General features: G+C 40.0%; 2 protein-coding genes across 3 annotated transcripts in view; both read left to right on the forward strand.

Annotated features, from left to right (window-relative positions):
• The first annotated feature begins 1151 nt into the window (after positions 1–1151).
• On the forward strand, positions 1152–5196 carry Gprasp2 (G protein-coupled receptor associated sorting protein 2). Its single transcript, XM_004659186.3, has 3 exons — positions 1152–1202; positions 1699–1788; positions 2060–5196. The coding sequence occupies exon 3, from the start codon at positions 2380–2382 to the stop codon at positions 4849–4851; it is 2472 nt and encodes an 823-aa protein (XP_004659243.1). The 5' UTR covers positions 1152–1202; positions 1699–1788; positions 2060–2379; the 3' UTR covers positions 4852–5196.
• Positions 1156–26571, forward strand: part of Bhlhb9 (basic helix-loop-helix family member b9) — a 59663-nt gene continuing 34247 nt past the window's right edge. For both annotated transcript variants that reach the window (XM_045139986.1, XM_045139987.1), the window contains exons 1-4: positions 1156–1202; positions 1699–1788; positions 6400–6494; positions 7772–7842. The gene's annotated coding sequence lies outside the window, so the exon portion shown is untranslated. The remainder of the gene's footprint in view (positions 1203–1698; positions 1789–6399; positions 6495–7771; positions 7843–26571) is intronic.

The following is a 26571-nucleotide window of genomic DNA, read 5'->3' on the forward strand; positions in this document are numbered from 1 at the left end:
CGCGCGGAGGAGGCGAGCGGGTTGGAGCGGATCCCGGGAGAGGTGCGCAGCGCCGGGGACCCCTGGTGGTGAGGAAGCGGTGACCTGCACCGGCCGGGCCAGGCCACTGGCGGAGGTTCGTGGGGGGAGGGGCGGCGGTGAGGGCCGCTCCATCAGAAGGTCTGGAGGCCAGCGGCGCCCACCGCTTTTCAGCCAGCTTGGTTCTGGGGTTCCCAGGCGCCCCGCCCCGCCCTCGGCGGTGTCTGCGCCCTCCCAGTTGTGGCGGACTTGGCTGCTGGAGGAATGGTGGCGCGGGAGCTGGGGAACGGGTGGGCGCCCCAGTAGCCCACCGGGTTGGGTCGGGACTGGTTTGCGCGCTCTGAGGGCAGCCCAGCTGGTGGATGCGTCACCTCTGCCACTCTGCTACTGCTTCAGGAAGGAGACCTGTTGGGCTCTGTGTCCTGGGTGCTGTCCCTTCACACTGGCTCTTGCTTGATGTTCCTCTCTTGTCTGCGCGGTAGATCGGGAGTATTCTGACAGGCCCCAGAGAGCATCTGTACACCAGAAGCTTGAGAAAAGACGAGCAGGAAAATGACCTGGATTTCTGGAGGTGTGTGGGGATGGGAGTGAGCACTGTCTGTGAGTGGAGACCCGAAAGGGGTGGGGTGACTGACCAGAGCAGGTAGGGGAGAGAGGTGATTGTGCAGAGTAATAGTGCCTCCTAATCCTGTTTCTCACAGCCTTCCAGATACTTCACCGTCCCCAAGTGGGGGTCTGAAAAAAATGGTTTACGGGTTGGTGACTGCGTCATAAAAACAGGGACCACTTCACAAGCAGCTTTCTAGAATATGCGGTGCCCTTCCTCCATTTTATGCTGCGCAGGGCAAGGAAATGTGGCGCACCTAGTGGTGAATCCTCAGAATTGGAAAAGACAGTGATGGGAAGAGTATGACATCAAGAGGTGTTCTTATCTCTGGAACCCTGCAACTAGGCCTCAATACAACAAGAATGTTCCATATGCACGACCCTAAATGGTTGAAAATACATGATATGGGGGGCTCCTATCCTTGGTGTTGGTTTGTTCACCAAGCCCAGCTGTTGCCATCATTTCCTGATTGTCTTACATTTTCCTCTCTTTGTCCATAGGCCTGCTTTAATGAAGGCTGGTCAGTTCTGCAAGAAAGGAAAAGACAGAGGAGATTGGCTCAAACCTCTGGACCTTGGTGAGAAAAGGGACAGTGCCTGCCATAGCTACTGAGGAGGAACAGCAGGTAATTTTAATCAAAGTGGGCATAGGATGACTTCTGTTCTCTAAAATTCCCTGCTGCCTCAGCATCCCTTTTCTGTTTCCTGCCACAAATGCCAGGACAATGAGGTAGGTATAAGTTGGACTGTGACCAGAAGAGAGAGCACAAAAAATAGGACCCAAGCCGGGCGCGGTGGCGCACGCCTTTAATCCCAGCACTTGGGAGGCAGAGGTAGGAGGATCGCCGTGAGTTCGAGGCCACCCTGAGACACCATAGTGAATTCCAGGTCAGTCTGGACCAGAGTGAGACCCTACATCGAAAAACCAAAAACAAAACAAAAAAAAAAAAAATAGGACCCTGGAGATGGGAAACTTTAGACAAATTTGACCCTTAGAAAGAATGATGCTTGTTTCTCATAGGGGTTAGAGTGTGTGCCTATCTAACAAACATCTTTATTCCATTCTCTTCTCAGTGTTTGTCTTTAGGACCTACTACAGTCGTCTTTAGTGTGTAACATCACTGGACCCCAGACACGAAGGGGAATTGCACCACATCTCTGAAGGTTGGTATGGGAGTCAGTAATAGTAACCATCCACTAATGGAGTCCAGGAGTGATGTGGGTCAGCTCAGGGTCTTCCTCTGCCTCTCCATTTCTAGCACATGCACTTTCTCTTCCCCACCCCTCTTACCTGTTTTTCAGCAAGCAAAAGTGACAGAGAGTCTTTCTCATAGCCCAGCTGCTCCCCCAACATTGAGCACATGTCTCTTTGTGTCTCTTCCTGAGGCAGCGTAATTGGATAAGACTCAATCCCCCATCTGTTCTCTCTTCCTAGATCCACTTCCTGTGGCAGCTCTGGTGGTACTGGATTTGCTGCTGACCACCATCCTCCATAGGTCTGCACTACCTAGGACCTGTCCATCCTTCCCCAACTTGGTTTTACCTCTTCTGCACTTTATCTGTATTATTGACAGAGACTGTGCTTGGATAGGATTTTCGGTGACTCCAGGATTGATGAATTAATCTTTTTCCCTATTATATCCTCTGTATCATCGGAAGATCAGGGTGTGACAGTACAATTCTGTGACGTAATCTGTTATTGAGACTGAGGTTTTGATAGACATTCTTAATTGAGCCTTCTTGCTAACTGGTACCATGACTAGGGCAGAGGTTGAAACTGGTGCTCAAGCCAAGCCTGAAAAGAAGACTGGGGAAGAGGCTTTGAGTAGTGCTGAGAGAGAGAGTGAAGTGCCTCTGGTGGTCAGACCCAAGGTTAGGACCCAGGCCTCAGTAACACCTGGGGCAAGGCCCAAAACTGAACCTAAGTCTGTTACTGGGGCAAGGCCCAAAACTGAAACCCAGACAGTGTCTGGGGCAAGACCCAAAACTGAGGGCCAGTCAAAGACTGGAGCAAGGCCCAAAACTGATAACAGGGCAATAGGAGGTGCACGTCCTAAGACTGAGACCAAGCTAATCAATGCAGCAAGGCCTAAGGATGATGCTCAGGCATGGGCCCACAGTGAGTTTGGGTCTAAGACAATGTCACAGGTTGAAGCGACACCCCCAACTAATGCAGTCACATGGCCACTGGTCAGTGCTGAATCTGGGTCAGGGACTCAATCTATGGATAGAGAAGTAGCCAATGTCAACAGTGAAACCCTTCCTGGAACCCAGAGTCAGATTGGAATTCAACCCTGGTTTGGACCAGGAGAGGCAACTAATATGGGTTCTTGGTGCTATCCTAGGCCTAGAGGCAGGGAGGAAACCGCTAATGAGTCTGGATTTTGGTCAGCAGATGAGACTTCTACTCTGTCTTCATTCTGGACTGGAGAGGAAACAAGTGTCAGATCATGGCCCAGGGAAGAGGCAAATACCAGGTCTAGGCACAGGGCTAAACATCAGACTAACCCCAGGTCCAGACCCAAATCCAAACAAGAGCCCTATATTGATTCTTGGTCTGGGTCTGAAGATGAGACTGGGAACCCATTTTGCTTTTGGGCTGGAGAAAATTCCAATAACATGTTCAGGCCCAGAGTCAGAGAAGAGGCAAATGTCAGGTCCAAGCTAAGGACAAAGAGAGAGGACTGTTTTGAGTCTGAATCTGAAGATGAGTTCTATAAAGAGTCTTGGTTTTTGCCTGGAGAAGAAGCCAATAATAGATTTAGGTGCAGAGACAAGGAAGAGCCTGATAACATCTTGAAATCCAGGAACCAGAAAGATGTTAAAAGTGGTGATAAGGTCAAACAAGAGCCCAGGTTGGAGGAGGATGTCATTATTGGATCCTGGTTCTGGGCAGAAAAAGAGGCCAGTTTAGAGGCTGGAGCTTCAGCCATCTATGAATCTGAGTCAGGGGCTGAGGGAGGAGCCATTGGTGGATCCTTGTTCTGGACTGAAGAAAAGTCCAGTTTGGGTGCTGTGGCCAGAGAAGAGGCCAGGCCTGAGTCTGAAGAAGAGGCCATATTTGGGTCCTGGTTCTGGGATAGAGATGAGGCCTGCTTTGATGTAAATCCCAATCCTGTGTACAAGGCCAATTGTAGGTTCAGAGATTCACCTGAGGAGGAACTTAATGCATCATCTAGGCCCCAAACCTGGGAAGAGGTTACTGTTGAATTCAAACCTGGTCCATGCCATGGGGTTGGCTTCCCATCCAACCGCTTTAGAATGCCTGAGGGGTCATCTGAAAATACTGAGGGAAAGCCCAAGAATGTAGAACCTAGCCCAGAAGGGGAAGAACAGGAATCTTTGTTTCAACCGAATCAGGCTGAACCTGAGTTCCCATTTCAGTATGACCCTTCCTACCGATCAGTTCGGGAAATTAGAGAGCATCTTAAGACCAGGGAGAGTACAGAACCTGAGAATTGGTCCTGCAGCTGCATACAGTGTGAGCTTAAAATTGGGTCTGGAGAGTTTGAAGAACTCCTTTTACTAATGGACAAAGTTCGTGATCCTTTTATCCATGAGATATCTAAAATTGCAATGGGTATGAGAAGCGCTTCCCAGTTTACTCGAGATTTCATTCGAGATTCTGGTGTTGTCTCACTTATTGAAACCTTGCTGAATTATCCATCCTCCCGGGTTAGGACAAGTTTTTTGGAAAATATGATTCACATGGCTCCACCTTATCCGAATCTAAATATGATTGAGACATTCATATGTCAAGTGTGTGAGGAAACTCTGGCACATGGTGTGAATTCCCTTGAGCAACTAACTGGAATAAGGATGCTTAGGCACCTCACTATGACTACTGACTATCACACATTGATTGCCAATTATGTGTCCGGCTTTCTATCCTTATTAACCACAGGCAATGCAAGAACAAAGTTTCATGTTCTGAAAATGCTACTGAATTTGTCTGAAAATCCTATGGTGGCAAAAAAACTATTCAGTGCCAAAGCTCTGTCGATATTTGTGGGTCTTTTTAACATAGAAGAGACAAATGATAACATTCAGATTGTTATTAAAATGTTTCAGAATATCAGTAATATTGTAAAAAGTGGAGCAATGTCTTTAATTGATGATGACTTCAGTCTTGAGCCTCTTATTTCTGCATTCCATGACTTTGAGGAGTTAGCAAAACAACTCCAAGTCCAAATAGACAATCAAAATGACCCTGAGGCGGGACAGTAAAGTTAATGTGATGATCCACCTACCAGTAATCAGCCTTATGTTCCCAAAGAGCCCTGAATAGTGTTTTGGTGTTCACAGTCTGGTTTTATGTTGTAACTTATATTCTTAATGCTGATGTTAACTTGTCAAACTCTTGTTTTGAGCTGAATCATTTGTGGATGCCAAATGAATATTAGAACTGAAAACACATGTGCTGATATTTGTCTTGCTGTCCAGATTGTGATATTTTTTAGTGTTGAGCTTCCAGTGAAGTGAGTCATATGAGTAAGCTACCCTGCTATTTGTTGTTTAAACATGTTATCTACTTGAGTCTGTGTTTTCAATAAAGTTCTATGTTAAAATTGGCATAAATGACCCTTCTTCACTTTAAAAATCAGGTACATAAATATTGTGTGTATTTGCAAGTATAAGTAATTAGTATCAGGACAGTTAGTATCAGGACAAACTGCATCTTACAAAACCCCATTCTTGCAATTATGAAGGCTACTATGGGCTTTTGGTATTTAGTAGTGCATCAGAGAAGTGGGGCCCATTTAAACTCACCGAACAGTAACCATTCTTGAAAGCCAACCATAGTGATGTGAAAAGTATGCAATTGGAAAAAATATGTAAAAGTAACATGAATATATTCAGCCTGTGTGAAATAAGTGAGAAGATGCAGTTGGAAAATTGGAATTAGGTAAGTTGGGGGGGGGTATGCTTAGTAAGCCAGATCTATAGTGTATAATTCAAAATAGTTGTTGCTTTAATACTTCCTAAAGGGTGACCAGAAAAGACTTCAATTAAGTGGACTCAAGTATACTATTTCCTCTAAGTTCATACTCATAATTGTTAAGGAAATATCACTCAGCCATTAAAATAATTGTATGGCATTAGTAGTTTATATCTAGTGAAATAGAGAGGAATTTTACATCATCAATAAAAGTTAGGTTCTATCTTAAAATGAGTATATAAAATGGCTATGCAACTCAATATGACCTAAGAAGGTCATTCTATATATTCCATAGTTTGGCATAAAATATGAAACACTAACATCTTAGATATCGACACTGAAGAATTTATTTAAAAATAAAATAGGGCTAAAGAGATGGCTCAGTGGATAAGGTGCTTGGCTGAAAAGCCTGAAGACCCAGGTTTGATTGCCCAGTACCTATGTAAAGCCAGATGCACAAATGGTGCATACATCTGGAGTTGTATTAGAGCAGTTAGAGTCCCTGGTATGTCCATTCTCTCTCTTCCTCTCTCTGCAAATAAAAATATTTTTAAAAATAAATAAAATACAAAGTAATCATGTAAAATCAATATGGTTACATTTAGTGACTAGTTATAGATCACATGCTGACTGGTAAATTCATGTGAATTATAAAAATTTTTATGGATAAAATGATTCAGAAAATTATACATGGTAATACCTAAGAAAACAACCTTTTAAATGAATTACCAAAATTACTATTTTATATATTATTTGTATTACTTTGTTGATGGTACAAAAATGGCAATTGTACACATGATTATTACATTCAAACAATCATAAAATTTCCTTTTTAGGTGACAACAAAGTTCTGGAACTAGACAATGATGGTTGCAACAACATTGAGAATGTACTTAGATCACTGAATTGTACACTTTAATTGGTTAAAATGGTAAGTTTTGTGTTACATGTATTTTACCAAAGCAAAAAGCAGACCACACCCACATTCTACATTCAGACAGAAGAATTTCAAAAGTCTGAGATGGAATGGGTTTTGAGAGGAATTAAAAATTGTGAAAAATATCAGATGTTTTCTTTTTAAACATGGTGAATTTTTTTATCTGAATGTTTTATCTGAGTATTTTCAAAAAGATATTCTTGTTAATTAAAAATGACCATGGTGAAAAACTTTCCATCACAGTTAATAACTGCTGAGATCAAGAAACAGCTGAAGGAGATAAGTGTGTATTCAATATATGTGAGATAAGGATATGAACAAATCAAATTGTATATCCATAGGAAATTAAATGACAAGATAGTATTGCAAAGTTAAATTAAAAATGTCTTACAAGGTAACTTTGAATACTTAATGGTATCCATTCCATTGGGCAATGCTTTTATATATCTAGTAAATAATCTGTAATTTTAACATCAGCCTCTGCAAGGTTGAAAAGAATAGCTCAGTCAATAGAAAGTAAACCCAGTGCTGGGCTGAAATAATATCCATTAATTTTTGTGAGTGCATACAACTTACCTACCAGTGCAGTATGATTTGTTTCCACTTGATTTTAGTATATATAAAGTTTAATGGAAGTAGTAAAAAGTAGTTTAGTCTCCCTTTAAAAACACAATTGACGACAGGGACTGTCCTCATGGTAGAAACTGGAATTGGGATCATTTTTCATTGATGTTTTTCAGTATCCATGTGTTTTCCAATGTCTGAGCATTTGATAAATTATTAAAACTCAGTTCCTCTCCTAAATCCTCATGGAACTTTCCTTTCCAGTTGATTGTGTTTAAAGAGCAAGATCCAGGCCTTAGGCTGGAAGATTTGGTTCCTAATTTGGCCATCCAGCTTTTGTCTTCACTGGAGTCAGAACATTAGTTTCTTCTGTCAAGCACTTCAACCCCAGAGTCAAAAGGTTCTGCCGTCCAAGCTGCAGGGCTGCTGTGGGTACACTTCTAGTCATGTGGTGTTGATGGTAGGTTATGTGACTAGGCTCTTGCTTAGGGAGGCAAAGAGAAGAGACAAGATGAGCATACACCTGCCATTGGGATAGGTAGGACAAGGGGTGGGGAGTTAAAAGTCGATATTGGTGAGCTGATATCTCTTCATGTTGACTTAGCTTGAAAACTGACTCAGGTGGCCAGAATTACAGCACTGATTGGTAGAGGAAACAGTTACTCAGCCAATAGTGAACAACTTAGCCAGGTCTTTCTTTTGTCCAGGAGCTCAAGAAGCTGGGAGTCATCCTGTAGGAAGCATTCCTGCAGAGAAGCAGCAGTTGCTATTGAAAGAGGTGGGTGCTGGGAAATGGCATCACTGGGAGGAGGTGGCAGAGGCTGAATGTCATTGCTTGAAATGCGGGTCCTTCTACTCCTTCCTATTTTCTGAACACCTTTTCACCTCATCTCTAGGTTCCTATCTAGTACTGTGACTGTTTTTGTAGGTGAATGAGGGAGGTGAGCTTATAGGTGGAGTTTGCTTCATTAGCACCGAACAGAAGTTGTAGTGAGAACTTGTAAATTCCTGTGGAGCTACATTTGGAAGGACAGTAGTCAGGATGGTAACATTAGGATATGCTACTTTTCTTCCTCCTACCATGAGGGTTCTCTCTCCCTCCTGTCTGTCTGTCTGTCTGACTTAGCAGTGGAAATGTGTAAGTCAACGGAGATGTGCAGATCAGCTAAAAATTTGGGGAGGGGAAAAGAGAAGGCTTTTTTCTTCAGGGTGCCAGATAAATGAAACAATGGAAGAAAATAGGAGGCATAAACTCATATAGAATTTCTCATTAGTATTCTCCAGCCTTTTCAACCCCCAAGAGCTTCCTGTATCTCAGCTCCATGCAGCAGCTCCCTTCCATTTAGGATCACACATTTCTGGCCTTTTGAAGGCTCCTTTGGTCTGCTGTCTTGCATCTGAGAATGATCTTTCTGAACACATCTATAAGAACAACTGCATGGGTACATTCACAGACCTCCCCCCAACATACTCAGTTCCCTGTTTTGTTTTTTGTCCATTTCTCAGGATGTGTTATTCCTTTGTTTCCATCCTAGGTAGCACCCATTTGATATATATTTTTTCCTGTTTCTGAACATTCCTCTCCGTTGCATCCACTAGATACCAAATAAATGAAAATCTTTCTTCTGCTTACAACATTTATACCAACAAATTTATGTATTTTTTTATACCAAGTAGTTCACTAGTTCTCTGGACATCTATTGGGTACTTTACAATTTAATTTAAATGTGGCATTACCCACAGTTATCACAGACTTCAGTGGTTATGGGCTTAATTTTACAAGATTGCCTCCAACTTCAGGTGACAGTAAGAAATAGTGAAGCTCTTCACACTTCTGTCTGACATAGCTACTAAAATCAGAATTTTGCACAATGTGTTCACATTGAATAATTTGTTACAAATGCTTACACAAGTCAGGGTAACATTTTAATAATAATATTTTATTATAAAAACACATTAGAAGGGCTGGAGGGATGGCTTAGCAGTTAAGACATTTGCCTGCAAAGCCAAAGGACCTTGGTTCGATTACTCAGGACCCATGTTAGCCAGATGCACAAGGGGGCTCATGCGTCTGGAGTTCATTTGCAGTGCCTGGAGGCCCTGGTGCGCCCATTCATTCCCTGCCTGTCTGTCTGTCTCTCTCTCTCTGTCTCCCCCTCTTTCTCTGTCAAATAAGTAAGTAAATAGATATTTTAAAAGTACATTAGAAAGGCTATAAATAAAATGATGAGGTAGTATATAGGGCAAAGTCTAGAAAGATTCCAAAGTGTAGAAGTAACTATTCTCATGGAGATACTGTGTACCACCCTCCTAGCACATGAATGCATTAATTAATCTGGAAGCTTTACAACTTCATCACTTGTGATCTTAATATAAAGAAGATATCTTTAGTAGAGTGTAGAAAGTCTTGGGTAATCCAGGAATGGTATAGCTGGGTTGTATTTAGGTAGAAATGTAGAGAATGGGGTTGGGGAGGAGATTCCAGAGATTTAACATACAAAAGAAGATGATGGGAACAGAAAAACTAAATCTCAGCTGCTGGTTATGTGTAACACAAGTGAGTATGTGTAGAAAGTATGCATAATATATAAATGAGCCATAAAAGGTGATTGGGTACCCCACCTTTTCCTTTCTTGGAACAAGACTTCAGTCTGGCTCTGGTGAAATTCCAAGTTTGTTTGTCTCTCCCTTCAATAAACTACCTGCTTTTCAGTAATTATCCATGTGTGTCTATACAATTCATTGTCAAGAGACAGAAGAATCTGGGAATGTCAGTGCATGGTCCCAAGGGACTCAGACCTGCATTTATCTATGCCAAATTAATTTATTACAGATATGTAGTTCTACTTTCTGTTTCGTGGGGAACCTTCATACTGATTCCATAGGGGCTTTAGAAGTTTACATTCCCACAAGCAGTGAATAAGGCTCTTTCCCCACATCCTGGCCAGCACTTGTCATTTGTTTACTTGATAGTAGTCATTCTGATTACGATGAAATGGAATTTCAAGGTAGTTTTAATTTGCATTTCCCTGATGGCTAAAGATGGTAAACACTTTTAAAAATATTGATTTCTTATTTATATGTCTTCTTTTTTGAGAAATGTCAATTGAGTTTATTAGTCCTTTTTTTTTCTTTTTTAAAAATATTTTATTTTTTCTCAATTTTTATTAACATTTTCCATGATTATAAAAAAAATCCCATGGTAATACCCTCCCTCCCCTCCCACTTTCCCCTTTGAAATTCCATTCTCCATCATATCCTCTAACCCAGGCTGACCTGGAACTCATTCTGTAGCCTAGACTGGCTTAAAACTCACTATAATCCTCCTACCTTAGCCCACCAAATACTGGCATTATAGACCTGAGCCACCACACCTTGCTTAGTCCATGTTTTGGCTGAAAAGATTTAGGGTTTTTTTTTTTAACATTTTATTAACAACCTCTATACATATACAGAATGTTCCCTGATCACAATACCCCCCCAGCACCCTTCATTGTCCTCTTTCTCCTATCCTCCTCCACTAAACCCCTTTTTATCCAACTAGTCCCTCTCTTATTTTAATGGCATCAGTTTTTGCCCTCGTATTACGCAGGTCTTGCATAGGTAGTGTCAGCCACTGTGGGATCATGAATGTCACAGCCACTTTATGCCCAGAAAATGGTATTCCAAAGCACTCCTCCCCTTTGGCTTTAAATTCTTTTGGGTTTCTTTCTGTTGTTGTTGAAACAAAAGTTCATTCTAGCCTGGGATAATCTAGAACTCACTCTACAGCCCAGGCTGGCCATAAATTTGCAGCAGTATTTCTACCTCAGCCTTTCAAATGCTGGGACTTACAACATACATCATCAAACCTGGCTATTGGATGTGGGTGTCTTTTTGTGTTTAATTTTTTCAGTCATTCATATATTCTAGATTATTTTATGAAGAGCAAATTATCCTCTATTTAAAAATCCATAGTACTTCAAATTCATTATGTAAGGAAGCCCAAACCACTACCTTCTCCCAAAGCATATAAGTCCGTGGCATATATGTTCTAAATATTACCCTTCTGTCTATGTATAGCTGCTAAAACTTTCTCCCATTCTGTGGGCTGCCTTTTCACTTTGCTCATACTTTGCTTTGCTATGCAGATGAATTTTAACTACATATAATTCCCTTTATCTATTGCTAGAGTTATTTCCTGTGGTATTAGAATCCTTTACATATAGTTCATGTCTATGCTTACATCTTGAGGTACTTTCCCTATGCTTTCTCTTAACAATTTTAGATTTTTAGGTCTTACATTATTGGCTTTGAGCCAGTTTGACTTGATGTTTTGGACAAGAGGAGAGATAGGGTGTAGTTTCATTCTTATATTGTGAATCTAGTTTTCCCATGATCCTTTGTTAAAAAGGCTATCTTTTCTGAGGTGTATGTTTTTAAATTTTTGTCAAAAATTAAGTGGCTGTGGCTGTGCAAGTTTAACTCTAGGCCCCTCCTTCTATTCCACTCCCCATGTATGTGTCTATTTTTGTGCCAGTACCATTATGTTTTGTTACTCTGAGCATCATATGAATGTTTTGATCATTTTTTATATTTCTCTGAAGAATATCATTAAAATTTTGATCGGAATGGCATTGAATCACTTTTTGTAACTCTAGTAGTTACTTTGCTTGTTGCTGTGACCAAATACCTGAAAAGAAACAAATTCTATTTTTGAAGGGATCCAAGTCATCATGTTAGAGAATGCATGGCAGCAAGAGTGTGAGACAGCTGGTCATTTTATCCACAGCCAGGCAACAGAGATAGACAAATTCTGATATTTCTTTTTAGTCAACACAGCACCCTAGCCCATAGGATAATGCTGCCCACATTCATGCTGAGTTTTCCCTCTTAAACATTTCTGGAATTACTCTTATAGACACACCAGAAGTGTGTTTTCTGTGATTATGCTTAATCCTGTCAGGTTGACAATAAAGAGTAACCATGTTTGTCATATTAATTCTGCCAGTGCAAGTGCATGGTAGGTTTTTCAATCTACCCATACCTTGTCAGTTTCTTTCTTCAATGTTTTAATTTTACGTTGTAGAGGTCATGCACTTCCTTGGTTAGGTTTGTTCCTAAGTACATTTAAGCTAATACTAATAATGGGGTAGAATTCATGATTATTTTGAGGCAAGCCCAACAGACTACCTCTTTATGGGGAGGGGGGAGAGAGAAAATGAGAATTGGCATGCCAGGGCCCCCAACCACTGCAATCAAATTCTAGATGTATGCACCTCCTTGTGTGCATGAGTGACCTTGTGCTCTTGTATCACTGTGTGTCTGGCCCATGTTGGACCTGGAGTGTTGAACATGAGTCCTTAGGCTTCACAGGCAAGTGTCTTAACCACTAGGCCATTTCTCTAGCCCAGAATTCATGATTTCTTTTTCAGCATATTTATTATTGTATAGAAAAGTCACTGACTTTTGTGTGTGGATTTTATATCTTGTTACTTTTACTGAAAGTGTTTATATCAGCTTTAAGAATTTTCTGCTTCAGTCTTTAGAGTCTCATATGTATATGACCATATCATATACAGATAGGGATATGTTGACTTTCTTTGTTTCTAAATTATATTTTGTTTACTTCTCTTATAATGCTGCTGTAACTATGATGCTACACACTACATTGAATAATAGATCATAGGCATCCTTGTCTCATTCCAAATTTTAATGGAAATGCTTTAAGAACATTTTCCCTTTCAGTATAAATTTATCTATATGTTTGTCATATGTAAGTTTTTAGGTTGAAGTACATTCTTTCTATTGGATATTTCTTTTTTCTTTTTTGAGGTAAGCCCAACAGACTGTCTTATTTTTATGAGAGGGAATGAGCATGAGAGTGCATACATGCATGCGTGCGTGCACGTGTGTGTGTGTGAGAGAAAGAGAGAGAGAATTGGTTTGCCAAGACCTCCAGCCACTATAATAGAACTCCTGATGAATGTGTCATTTTGTGCGCATGTGCAACCTTGTGTGCTTACATCACTTTGTGTGTCTGGCTTATGTGGTACCTGGAGAATCAAACATGATTGACTACCTTTTACCACCCACTCAGTATTTCCTTCGTTTTCTTGGTTGTAGTTCACTATCTGGAGCTATGGCCCACACCTTCATTCCTGAAGTGTCTGGGGGCATTTATCACTCTGTCTTGGTGATGTAGTTTTACCTTGACTTTAACCACACCAAGAGGTACTCTAAAGGATCTCCTGAAATCCGAACATACTGTTCCTTGCCTACCTTGTGGGTGAGTAGTTAATTTAACCCTAGTTAACATATATATTCTTTGGTTTTTAGAGCCCAGCAGAGAGAGATTATGGGCATTCCAGGGCCTGTAGACACTAGGGCATGGATCTTGGGCCCTTAGGCTATGCAAGCAAGTGCCTTAACTACTGAGCAATCTCTCCAACAAAACCCTGGCAGTTTTGCTCAAGCACATGCCAGCACTGTAACTACTTTCTTAGTCTGTTGACTCAAATATATCAGGAGCACAAAATGGCCAAGGGGATGTCTTTGCTTCCAGTTCCATGGAATGTCTTTTGTTTCTCCTAAGCAGAGGCACTCCTCTCTCTGGAACTAAGACTTCTAAGCCAGCAGAGAATTAGGTTAGGGGACAAAAAGCAAAATAATCATGTGCAGATCACTTCAGGTAATATTGAGTCATATCTTTCTCATTTCCATCCTTTGTTTCCTGGACACATAAACCCTGGTTATAGGAGAAACACTACCACTTCTGTTTTATGATGGATTGCTGCTGTGCACATCCATCTTTGTGACTTTGTCAGTCAAATAACACCCAGAACATGATATGCATCTCAGGTTACTTGGTGGTCCATCATCAAGCATTCAGTTTCTACTAAGGCCTCATAGCAGTCCAAGAGCTGTCTCTCAAAGGGAGCATGGTAGTAGGAAGAAGATGGGAGGACCGTTCTCCAAAACTCCAATGTGATTAAACTGTAGGGGCCTGCAAAAAGCTCCAAACAGCATTCCTGTGTACCACTGACACCTCAAGTACCATTAAGTCTATTGGATCATATGTCCCAAGTAGAAGAGCAGCCTGCACAGCAGCCTGAAATTGTTGAAAAACTTTCTCTTGTTCTGAGACCCCTCAAAACTAGCAGCTTTTTTTAAAATTTGATTTATTAGTTTTCTTTTCATCAAATACAGGCAGTTTGGTACCATTGTTTAGGCTCATCTATGATCTACCCCCTCCCATTAGACCATCCTTGTTGATGTAAATGGGTCGTGCATTGTGGAGTTAGTCCCCACTTATTGGTATGCTAAATGTCTCTGCAAATCATGACCCAACATGTGACTCTGACATTCTTTATTTTTAAAAAAATATTTACTTATGTATTTGAGAAAGACAGTGAGAGAATGGGCATCCCAGGGCCTCTAGCCACTGCAAATAAAATCTCTAGACACATGTACCACCTCGTGCAGCTGGCTTACATGGGTACTGGGGAATTGATCCTGGGTCCTTAGGCTTCACAGGCAAGTGCCTTAACCACTAAGAAATCTCACTAACCCCCTTTCTTTTTTCTGATATTTTTATTTATTTGTAAGCAAAGAGGGATAGAGAGAAGAGATAAAGACAGAGAGAATGGGCCTGCCAAGACCTCCATCCACTGAAAATAAATGAGATACATGTGCCACTCTGTGCATCTGGCTTTATGTGGGTGCTGGAGAATCAAACCTGGGTCATTAGGCTTTACAGGTAAGTGCCTTAACTACCAGGCTACCTCTCCAGCTCTAAAACTAGAAGCTTTCTAAGTTACTTGGTATATAGGTCCCAGTAACATAACAGACAAGGAATGTACTGTCTTCCAATTCCAAATAGGCCCACTAGGCATTTTGCTTCTTTCTTAGCTTTCTCCCTTAGGAAGGGCCAGGTACAACAACTTACCATTCACCTTAGAAGGAATAACTCTGCATACCCCACTGAACTAGAAACTACACTGAGGTAGAAGTCCCTTGGATTTTTGTTGGATTTATTTCCCATCTTCTGATGCTGTGTGATATGTGAACAAATTTACAATGGCTGCTAATTCCTCATAAATTGGTCCAGTCAACATAAAGTCATCAATGAAATAAACTAGTATGATACTTTGAGGAAGGGTCAGGTAATCAACATCCCTACAAACTATGTTATTACACAGGTCTGGAGAATTAATATAACCTTAAAGCAAATAAGTAAAGGTGTACTGCTGCCCTTACCATCTGAAAGCAAATTGCTTCTGATGTTCTCTATGGACAGGGATTGAGAAACAAAATAAGGTGAGATAAATGGTTCCTACCACTTACCAGGAGATGTGCTATCAAAGAAATAACACCTGATATAGCAGCTATAATTGGAGTGAGTTACTACTTGACTGAGATTATGATAATTGTCATTCCCCATGATCTATCCATCTTTTGCACAGGCCATGTGGTAGTGACAACTACCCCTGCATAGTTCAAGTCCTTGATGGTAGCTCTGATCTCTGAAATTTTTCCATCAATGTTTTGGTTCACTGCTTCCCTGGTAGCTGTAACTCTAATGGTTCCCATTGACCTTTCCAAATATAATGGTCCTTACTCCACAAGTCAGGGAACCAGTGTGGGGTTTCTGCCAACATCTACCTAGTATATATGTCCCAATTATTTATTCTTGGATGGGAAAATAACAAATGGATGAGTTTGGGGACCCACTGGACCTTTCATATGTCAGACATTGGCTAAAACTTCATTGATCACCTCTCCTCCATCTCCCCTTCATACTTTATCTGAAGGCCTGCAATATGGTTTGGGATCTTCTGGAATCAATGTCAATTTAAAGCGAGTGTCTTAATACATCCTGCAAGGTCTGATTATTTTATTTCCCGCAGTGCATAGTTACCCTTGTAAAAGGCCAGAGGTCCGTTTGGGGAAGGGTTGGAGAAAAAAAGTGTATATATAATTTTAAGAATTATATAATGGTCATTCTTTTGTAGAACTTGGCCTCCCCTTCATTTGAGGGGTTCTGGGTTCATAACTTGGCTCAAGTCTAGAAGTTGGTTAAGGTGTCATGATTCTCTATTATGATTCAAAGTATTCTTTTGTTTATTAGCTCTGGAATTTTTCTCCTTGTAAACATAAAACAAAAACTTAGTGGGCTTCCTATATATTTAACTTCTAGGAAAAATACAATTAATTAGCCAGTGACAAAGGTCTATGTGAGTCAGACCATTATGAACATTTCTTTGTCTGTGTTGTCCTTATGGTAAGTATACTCACATCACATTTGGTGATTTGAGTGATGTCACTTGACCCTTCTTGTCTTGGGATCCAGTTTGACCCATTGAATATAAGTCATGTAATTGAGCAGCTATGGTTCCCACTATAAAGTCTAAATTATACAGAAGAACAGTGACAGAGATTGTCAAGTATCTTGGTGACCCCTCACAAATTTGTTTTTGTATCACTTATTTTCTTGTGGCTATGACCTAATATCTGACCAGAAGAGATCTTAGGGAAAGAAGGGTTTACTTTGGGCTTATACTTTCAAGGGGCAGTTTCATGGTGGATAAGGCATGGTGGCAGGTGCAGGAAGATGACTCATCATGTTAGCAGGCTGGAAGCAGAGTGAATTGGAAGTAGAGCTGGGCTATCAAACTTAAGTGCAAGTTCCCATGAACAACTTTCTCCATCAAGGCCACACTTTTTAGAGGTTTCACAACCTTCACAAACAGTGCCAAAACCTGGGGACTGTTTTCAAATGCACAAGTCTATGTGGTTATTTTACATTCAAACCACAACATTCTGCCCTTGTCCCCCATAGGCTAATGGACATTTTAGGATGCAAAATTAATTTAGAACAAGTTCATAATTGCCCATGGTTTTTAAGAGTTCAACACAGTTTAAAATTCCAAAGTGTATAATCAACTGTGAGTCTCAAGACAATCTGTTAACTATGATCCCCCTTTTTTTTAAACCGGGTGTGGTGGTGCATGCCTTTAATCCCAGCACTCGAGAGGCAGAAGTAGGAGGATCACCATGAGTTCGAGGCCACCCTCAGACTACATAGTGAATTTCAGGTCAGCCTGGGATAGAGTGAGACCCTACCTCGAAAAACAAAAACAAACAAACAACAACAAAAAAAAAATAGGCATGTGATGCATTCCTTTAATCCCAGCACTTCAGAGGCAGAGGTAGAAGGATCACTGTGAGCTTGAGGTCACCCTGAGAATATATATGAGTTCCAGGTCAGCCTGGGCTAGAGTGAAACACTACCTCAAAAAAAAAAAAAAAAAAAAAGCAAAAACAAACAACTTAAGTATTCCCAACATATAAACACATTAATTTCAAAAGGAAGGAATGGGGAATAGAAAGAAAAGATTGGGTGAAAGCATGACTGAAATTCAGCAGGGATAACACCAAATCCTATACTCCATGTCTGATATTTGTACTTATGATGAAATCATCTGGGCTCCACAAGTCTTCTGTAGCCCTAACCCTCCAACTCTGATCTCTGTAATGCATATAATCTCTCTCATGAGTCAGCTCCTCTTTGAGCCTACAACTTTACTTGACAGATGTCCCTTGGTCCATCCTGGGGTGTACATGGAAACTTGGGCATCCTCTTTACAGTTTCACACAGTATCTCCTCAGGGCCTGTTTGTAGAGATTCTGTTCCTACCATATGTTGTCTGGCCTCAACAACTTTCTAAAGCAGTGGTTTAATACTCCATGACCTTTATTTAATTTATTAGAGAGAAAGAGAGAGAGGGGGGAGTAGGGAGGGAGAATTGGAGTGCCAAGGCCTTAGCTACTGTAAACTTAACTCTAGATGCATGTGCCACCTTGTGTGCATGTGCTGCCTATGTGCATGTGTCATCTTGTGCATCTGGTTTACATGGGTCCTGGGTAGTCAAACCTGGGTCCATAGGATTTGAAGGGAAGTACCTTAACTGCTAACCAATCTCTCCAACCGTCCATGACCTTCTTTTTTTTTAAATTTAATTTATTAGTTTTCATTTCAGTTAATACAGGCACTTTGGTACCATTATTTAGGCTCATCTGTGATCTACCCCCTCCCATTAGACCCTCCTTGTTAATGAAAATGGGTCGTGCATTGTGGAGTTAGCCCCCAGTTATTAGTATGATAAATGTCTCTGCAAATCATGACCCAACATGTAACTCTGACATTCTTTCCGCCCCCTCTTCCGCAAGATTTCCCTGAGCCATGTTGGGTTCATTTTTGGTCTGCTTCAGTGCTGAGGTGCTTTTAATTTTATATTTTTTATGCTTGTAAAAAGAGTATGGCATATAAGCACCTAAAAAAATGTTCTACGTCACTAGTCATCAGGGAAATGCAGATTAAAACTACATTGAGATTCCATCTCACTCCTGTCAGATTGGCCACCATCATGAAAACAAATGATCATAAATGTTGGCGGGGATGTGGAAAAAAAGGAACCCTTCTGCACTGCTGGTGGGAATGCAATCTGGTCCAGCCATTGTGGAAAACAGTGTGGAGGTTCCTAAAGCAGCTAGAGATTGATCTACCATATGACCCAGCTATAGCGCTCCTAGGCATATATCCAAAGGACTCATCTCATGTCCTTAGAAGTACATGCTCAACCATGTTTATTGCTGCTCAATTTATAATAGCTGGGAAATGGAACCAGCCTAGATGTCCCTCAACAGATGAGTGGATAATGAAGATGTGGTACATTTATACAATGGAGTTCTACTCAGCGGTAAAGAAAAATGAAGTTATGAAATTTGCAGAAAAATGGATGGACCTGGAAAGTATTATACTAAGTCAGGTAACCCAGGCCCAGAAAGCCAAGCGCCACATGTTCTCTCTCATATGGGGATCCTAGCTACAGATGACTGGGCTTCTGCGTGAGAATGAAAATACTTAGTGGCAGAGGCCAGTAAGTTGAAAAGGAGACATAAAGGGTGGAGAAAGGAAGGGAGGAGGATACTTAATAGGTTGATATTGTATATATGTAATTACAATGTTTGTAATGGGGAGGTAATATGATTGAGAATGGAATTTCAAACGGGAAAGTGTGGGGATGGGGAGGGAGGGAATTACCATGGGATATATTTTATAATCATGGAAAATGTTAATAAAAATTAAAAAAAAAAAGAGTATCATGTGGATAACAGTTTTAATTTCTGTGGCCATCTGGGTATGATGCCTAGTCTTGGACCACCATTGTAGCAGTCTCTGTATGCAGACTATGGGGATCGCTTGTCATGGGAAACTTTTTCCCTGGAGAGATACAGACACATGTCTTAACTCCAAATAGGGCTCAGATGGCAGACCAAAGTACTACACCAATCCCAGTTTGGTGAACCAATGAGTTTATTGGAAAGTCACTTAGCATATAGGAGAGGTTACTTATAAGAATGTAGAACCTCAAAGAAACCACTTGGATGGAGATTCCTATGTTCTAATTACTCCTTGGATGGTCCTCCCTCAGCCTCAGGATGAAAGCTTACTTACAGAGTATCAGGACCCCAGAGCAGCTGTACCCTGGAGAAGTCTCATTCCACCCTCAATGATAACTTCCCTGTGGCTTCTTCTAGATGTTCATTGTCCCTATCTAGGAGTATGAAACCACAGAACAGCAGTTCAGTGGGGCTTACTATGCTCCTTCTTCAGCCTGGGGTTGAGGGTTTATTTACAGAGCATGAGACCCCAAAGCAACACTATAGTGGAGCTCACTATACTGGATTACTCCCATGGATGCTCCTTCCTTGGCCTCAGGGTGAGGGCTTATTTACAGAGCATGGAGACTCCATAGAGCTCCATGGAGCTCATTGGAGTTCATTGTTCCTAGATCTTTTTCTCTATATATACTCTATCTTCTCCCCCCCCGAGAGGTCATGAGATCCTGTGCATTATTGTACACAGCTGGCATGGGGTATCTAAATCTCAGGTGAGGGTCTGATGACTTTTCCTATGTCTTCTCTCATGAGTTGACCCAGCTCCTTTTGATAAACCTGAAAATAGTTGCATACACCTTTCATTGTAGAAGAAATTTGCCATACAATAACACTCTTTTAGCTTCCTCCCATCAGGCCTTATAATTTATAAATAATTGGCATTTTAATAAGCCAGAGCATTCAATATGTGGTGTTTTGCTTTCAGGACATCTTTCTGCTGTCCTAACAGAGCAGTAGGCATCTCTTTATTGGTTTAATCTTCTTAACAATGACAACCTTCTTTTCAGTTTAAAAACATTTTATTTATTTATTTTTTTGAGAGAGAAAGAGGCAGAGAGGGAACTGCTTGTCAGTTTTAAATATGCTCACATTATTTTCCTTGATAAACTTCACACTTTCATATCACTCTGCTTTGCATTGTGCTGTTTGGTGATGTCTCTCTGCTTGGATCTATGGAAATGAGTCAGCATCTTCTGCCATTGAATTAAACCTGAAATAAATGCTGTTTCTCTCATAAGCTATTTCTCCCTGGCTGTTTGTCCCAGCAATGCAAACCTTGACTGCAACAGGTTGCATCTTTTGGATTCTTCCATTGTGGGGGATTAGATTTTATACAAGTCTGCTCCATTATTTCAGTTTCCCAGAGGTTTGTATCCTTTCATCAACATTAAGCCAAGGGATATCAAGTATCTTCAGTTTTGGCATACTATGCTTGCTTTTTTTTCCATTTTTTTATTATTTATTTTATTTATGAGAGAGGGAGAGGCACACCAGGACCTTCAGCCACTGCAGTCAAACTCCAGACATGAGCACTATCTTATGTGCAGATGCAACTTTATGCACATGCATCACCTTGTGCATCAGGCTTATGTGGGTTTTGGGGAGCTAAATCTGGGTCTTTAGATTTTACAGGTAAATGCCTTAACCACTAAACCATCTCTCCAGCCCAGTATGGTTTCTTTTGACCCATACGTTAGCCAACCAATTAAATAAGCCCTTGGGACTTTTTAATTGTGTACAAGCTGCACTATTAAACCTAGAATCTCTGTTAAATGAGCCCCTATCAATAAGCTGTCTTACCTAGCTTTCTTCCCTCTCTCATTATCACAATTTGAAGGTATAGTTTGTCATGATATGGAATAGGGAAGTCATGGAAGTAATAAAACGAGGCACCTCATTAAAATTGGGTTCACTTTTCTTATTTTTATTCCACCTGAGAACCAGGCCACCTACATTTTAGGCATGTCATTATTACCTCTAGAAACTTTCTTTCAAACCTGTCCAGTGGTTTATCTCCTAGATTATTCTAGATCCTGTCAACATGAAATTTAATATTAATCATCACAAATCTATCCCTTGTCAACATGACATCCAAACAAAGCACTTTTAAGCCATAACCTTCCATCCTTTAGCTCCAGAATTATGGCTATCTCATAATGAAAAAAAATCAGTCCAACTTCGATTGTCCCTACAGTTGTAAAAGGTTACAACAAGGATAAAATGTGTAAGTACAGAGTCTCTTCTGAGACTCAAGAAAACTTATAACTGTGAGCCCCTATAACATCAACAAAATAAGTTACATACTCCTGGGCTAGAGAGATGGGTGTGGTTAAAGGCACTTGCTTACAAGCTATGTACTTCCAACATATAATGGCAAAATGGAAAACATTCCAGTCTAAATGAAATGAATGGAAGTATAACAAAAAAAACAAAACAAAACATGGATGAAAGCAAAACCAAAACCCAGATTGGCAAATACCAATCTTGCAGCTTCATGTTGAGTATTTAGGGATCATTTTAGCTCCTAACAGCCTGTGTAGCCTCCAGTTCTGTTACATACAGTAAACATGGCCTCTTTTCTTCATCTTGTTCCCTTCTAGGCCTGTAGCTTTCATCAGTGGATGTCAATGGACCTGGTGTTCCCAACATCATAGGATCTCCTGGAATTTTGTTGGTTTTATGGTGTTTGATGTTTTCCTATTCCTATTTGCTTATTTCCTGTCCCACTGAATGTTTTCTTGCTTATAACATCATGTATCTTCTATAATGCTCTACATGGGTATGAATTTCTTTATCATGGGAAGTTTTTCTTTATTCTTCAGTTACAAAGAATAGCTTTACTGAGTTGATAGTTATTGTATTTCAGAGATTAAGGTACTTTGCCCCATGAACTCTTGGCCTTTAGGACTTCTCTTTAGAAATCTGCTATTATTTTGATGTTTTGCCTTTATATGTGACTCAGATTTGCTCCTTTTGCTTTCAGTATTCTTTCTTTGTTCTATATGCTTTTTGTTTTAATTGTTATAGGACATAGAGGGGATTATTTTCTTGTCTTTTCCACTTGGCAATTTGAATGCCTTCTGCATCTGGTTGGCTATTTTCTATAGATTTGGGAAAATTCTGTTACGGTTTTCTTGAATCTCTTTTGTATGCCATTACACTAAGATGTTTCTCCTTTTTATATTCTGATGGCTCAAAGATTTTATATTTTAATAGTGCTCCATTCTGAAAGCAAAATACTATGTGTGGAAACAGCCCCAATTAATGGATTGGCCCAATAATGAGATAACATAATAGCCAATTAAAAACTATTGCCTCCTGAGATCCAGTAATTCTGGAATAGTAAAGGAAAAATGATAGTGTAAATGTGTCATATGTGTAATAAGTTGTTAATTACAATGCATAGGAATGGAAAGGACATAGGTAGAGCAAGACAGGTGATTAGGGTGGTGGTTTGAATTGGATGTCCTCTGTTAATTCATGTGTTCTGAATGCTATGTCCTAATCTAGTGGCAGTTTGGGAAGTGGAGTCTTGCTAGAGAAGCTGTGTTTCTAGGGTTGGGCTTAGGGGCATTATAGCCAGCTCCCATTTGCCAGACCTTGGCTCATTCTTCTGCTACTGTTTTTCACCTGCTGTGACAGATGTTTTGTCCAGCCTCTACTATTGCGGTACTTTCCCCTGCCATCATGAACCTTCCACTTGAGACGAAGCCAAAATCAAAACTTTCCTCCCACTAGCTGCTTTTGGTTGGGTGCTTTGTCCCAGCAACAAGAAGGTAACTACAACAGAAAATTGGTACCAGGAGTGTATTTTGTTGTTGTTTTCTTTTGTTTTATGCTATAAACCTGACTGTGTGCTTTTCACCTTTGGAAACTGATTTTGATATTTGACTAGCTGTTGAACATTGGGACAGAAGGAAGAATCCAAATATTTTGAAAGGGAGGCCAGAATGCTGTAGAAGTTTCCTTGTTCTTGGACGTTAGCTTTATTCTCCTCTTGATTAACAAATATGTAAACTGTTACTATGGGAGTATAACCAATGTAGAAAAGGCTGTTAGCATTGCAATAGGGAGGTTGGAGAGATGACTTAGTGCTTAAGAACAGAGATGTTTCTCTCTGCAGATAGTGACTACTGGGGAGGCTCAAAACTAGTCAAAGTTCTGAGAATAAGTGACTGTTGAGTACTCAGAGGTAAATATGGCATCTCTAATATGCCTTCCAAGGCTCAGAGTACATTGCAGAAGAGATGATGGAAAAAAATTTAAGAACCTGAGGATGAGGAGGAGTGCTTTGGACCACTATCTTCTGGAAAAGAAGTAACTATTGCATTCATGACCCTTCAGCAGCTGTTGGTAACTACACCAGACTTGCGCCATATTAGACCCATCAGTATTTGACATGGACAAAAAATAAAGACATCAAAATATAAGAGGGAGTAATTAGAAAGAATAAGGGGTTCAGTGGAGGGGAAATGAGGGTAGGGAGACAACAGAGGCAATGGGAAGGGACTATGATCAAAATACATTAAATATATTTGAAAACTGTCAATAAAATAGAAATAATAGAAAATTAATAATATTTTAGATTGTGTCAGAACTGTTGATAAATTCTGAGACCTCTTAATGGTTCTCAATCCTCTTCTCACATCTACTCTGCTCTGACTTTTCCTTTTCTTTCACTCCTAGAAGAACAAATTTTAGGTAATTTGATGGCCAATTTTAGGAATAAGCCCTCGAGGGAAAAGAGATCCTATACTGAGGCAGAGCATAATGGTGCACAACTGTAATACTAGCACTTGGGAAGTAGAGGTACAAGTATAGGTAGTTGAAGTTTACCTGTGGTTACATAAGAGATCCCATACTGTATTAAAAGTTTCAGCCTTGCCTGCGAAGCCAAAAAAACCATGTTATACTTTCCAAATCCCACTTAAGCCTGACACACAAAGTGATGTAGGTACACAAGGTTGCACATGCACACAAGGTGGTGCACATGTTTGGAGTTGGATTTTATTACCTGGAGGCCCTGGCATGCCAATTTTCTCTCTCTTGCGCACTTGCTCTCACTCTCACCATTGCTCTATCTCATAAAAACTGCAAAAACATATTCTATTTGTAAGTGTTTCCCTTCAGATTAACTCTTTTTTGTTGTTTTACAAGGTAGGGTTTGCTGTACCCTAGGCTAACCAGGAATTCACTATGTAGTCTCAGGGAGGCATTGAACTCATGGTGATCCTCCTACCTCTGCCTCCCAAGTGCTGGGATTAAAGATGTGTGACACCACACTTGGCTGCTGACTAACTCTTAAAAAGGGAAGCTTAATAATCAAATTCTATGTAACAAGCTTCTTTCTTTGTTCATTTTGCAAACTCTTTAGTTGGTTTTCTTTTGAGGAAATATACCTGAATTTTATGTAAGTGTGTCATGTATGTTTGCATTAATGTTTATAGATCATTGTATATTGGGACAACATAGAACAAAACTCAGTGTACCCATAGAATTCTCCAAAATAATAGTAACAAAACTTGAGTCCATGTCATTTTTTCATCCATTTTCATTGTACTTGATAGTATTTTTTAAAATTTCTCATCATGACTTAATGTGTGTGCATGTGTATGGATTTAGGTATTTTAGTCATATAATAAAGGGCAAAATAAGTATGTTTTAACTTTTTAAAACCTATTGAGGTAATATCTTTAATTCTATTAAATGCTTCCTAAAACATTTAAATACTACTAGCTTATATAAAACAACATTTATTTGGGTTATAAAGTTTCATTAAGTTACAGAATTTATCATTGGATGAGTAAGTTTAAAAAAAAAATTGGGGCCCTGGAGGGTGGCTTAGAGGTTAAGACATTTGCCTGCAAAGCCAAATGACCCAGGTTCAATTCCCTGGAACCCTCATTAGCCAGCTGCACAAGGGGGCGCATGTGTCTGAAGTTCATTTGCAGTGGCTGGAGGCCCTGGCATGCCCCATTCTCTTTCTCTCTCCCCCCCTCTTTCTCTGTCAAATAAATAAATAAATAAAAATAAAATATTTAAAAAATAATAATCAGTATATGGAAATTGAGGTATCATTCATTTTGGCATTTTCAAATGCAACTTGTTTTTTTTTAATTCCTATTTATCTTTGCTATCCCTATCTCCTGCCCCTCCCACTTCTCCCCCACTGTATTCCCCACTTTTGATTGCATTTCCACCTTAATAGATTTTGTCCAATTTTTTTTTTTTTAACAAAAGAGTGAGAGAAAAAGAGAATTAGCACACCAGGGTCTGCAGCCAATGCAGTTGAACTCCAGATGAATGCACCATCATGTGTGCATGTGTGTCCTTGCACACTTGTGTCACCTTGTGTGTCTGGCTTATGTTGGACCTGGAGAGTTGAACATGGGTCCTTACACGTCACAGGCAAGTGCCTTAACCACTAAGCCATCTCTCCAGCTCAGGTTTTGTCCACATTTGCCCCCTATGTAGCTATTATAAGGTAAGGTCTGCATATCAGAGAAAACATGTGATTTTAAGTGCTGTTTCTCAGTTTGAATTAATTCACTTAATAGGATTCTTTCCAGCTTTATAAATTTTCATAAAATTTTCATAATTTCATTTATCTCTACTGCTGAATGGAATTCCATTGTTTATATTTACCACACTTTCATTATCGATTCATGTGTTGATGGGCATATAGTATGATTCCAATACCTAGCTATTGTAAATACCATGGGCATAAGCATGGATGTGTAAGTATCTCTATAGTAGAGTAGAGAGTCCTTAGAGTATATACAAAGAAGTGGTATAGCTGGGAATTATGGGAGTTTTGTTTCTAGTTTTCTGAAATGTCACCATACTGATTTCTATAATGACAATACTAGTTTACTCTCTCATCAACAGGAGATGAGGGCTCCTCTTTTTCTGCATCCTCACAAGCATTTTTTGTCTGATTTCTTGATTATAGCATTCTAACTGGGGTAAGATGATATTTCAAAGTAGTTTTGATTTGCATTTCCCTGATGGCTAGGGGTGTTGAAAACTTTTCCAAGTACTTATTTTCCATTTATGTTTCTTTTGTGAGGTGCTTTTTATTTCATTTCATTTACTGCTTTGGTGATTAACAGATTTTTTTTTTTTTTGGTGGGGGAATGTTTGCAGTTTTTGTAAACTCTAATTATTTGATCCCTGTCTGAAGTATAGGTGGTGAAGATTTTCTCACATTCTGTAGGCTTTCTATTCCTTGTTGATGATTTCTTTTGCTGTGTGAACCTTTTTAATTTAATGTAATCACATTTAT

The sequence above is a fragment of the Jaculus jaculus genome, chromosome X, assembly GCF_020740685.1.
Source record: "Jaculus jaculus isolate mJacJac1 chromosome X, mJacJac1.mat.Y.cur, whole genome shotgun sequence".
NCBI classification, from domain to species: domain Eukaryota; kingdom Metazoa; phylum Chordata; class Mammalia; order Rodentia; family Dipodidae; genus Jaculus; species Jaculus jaculus.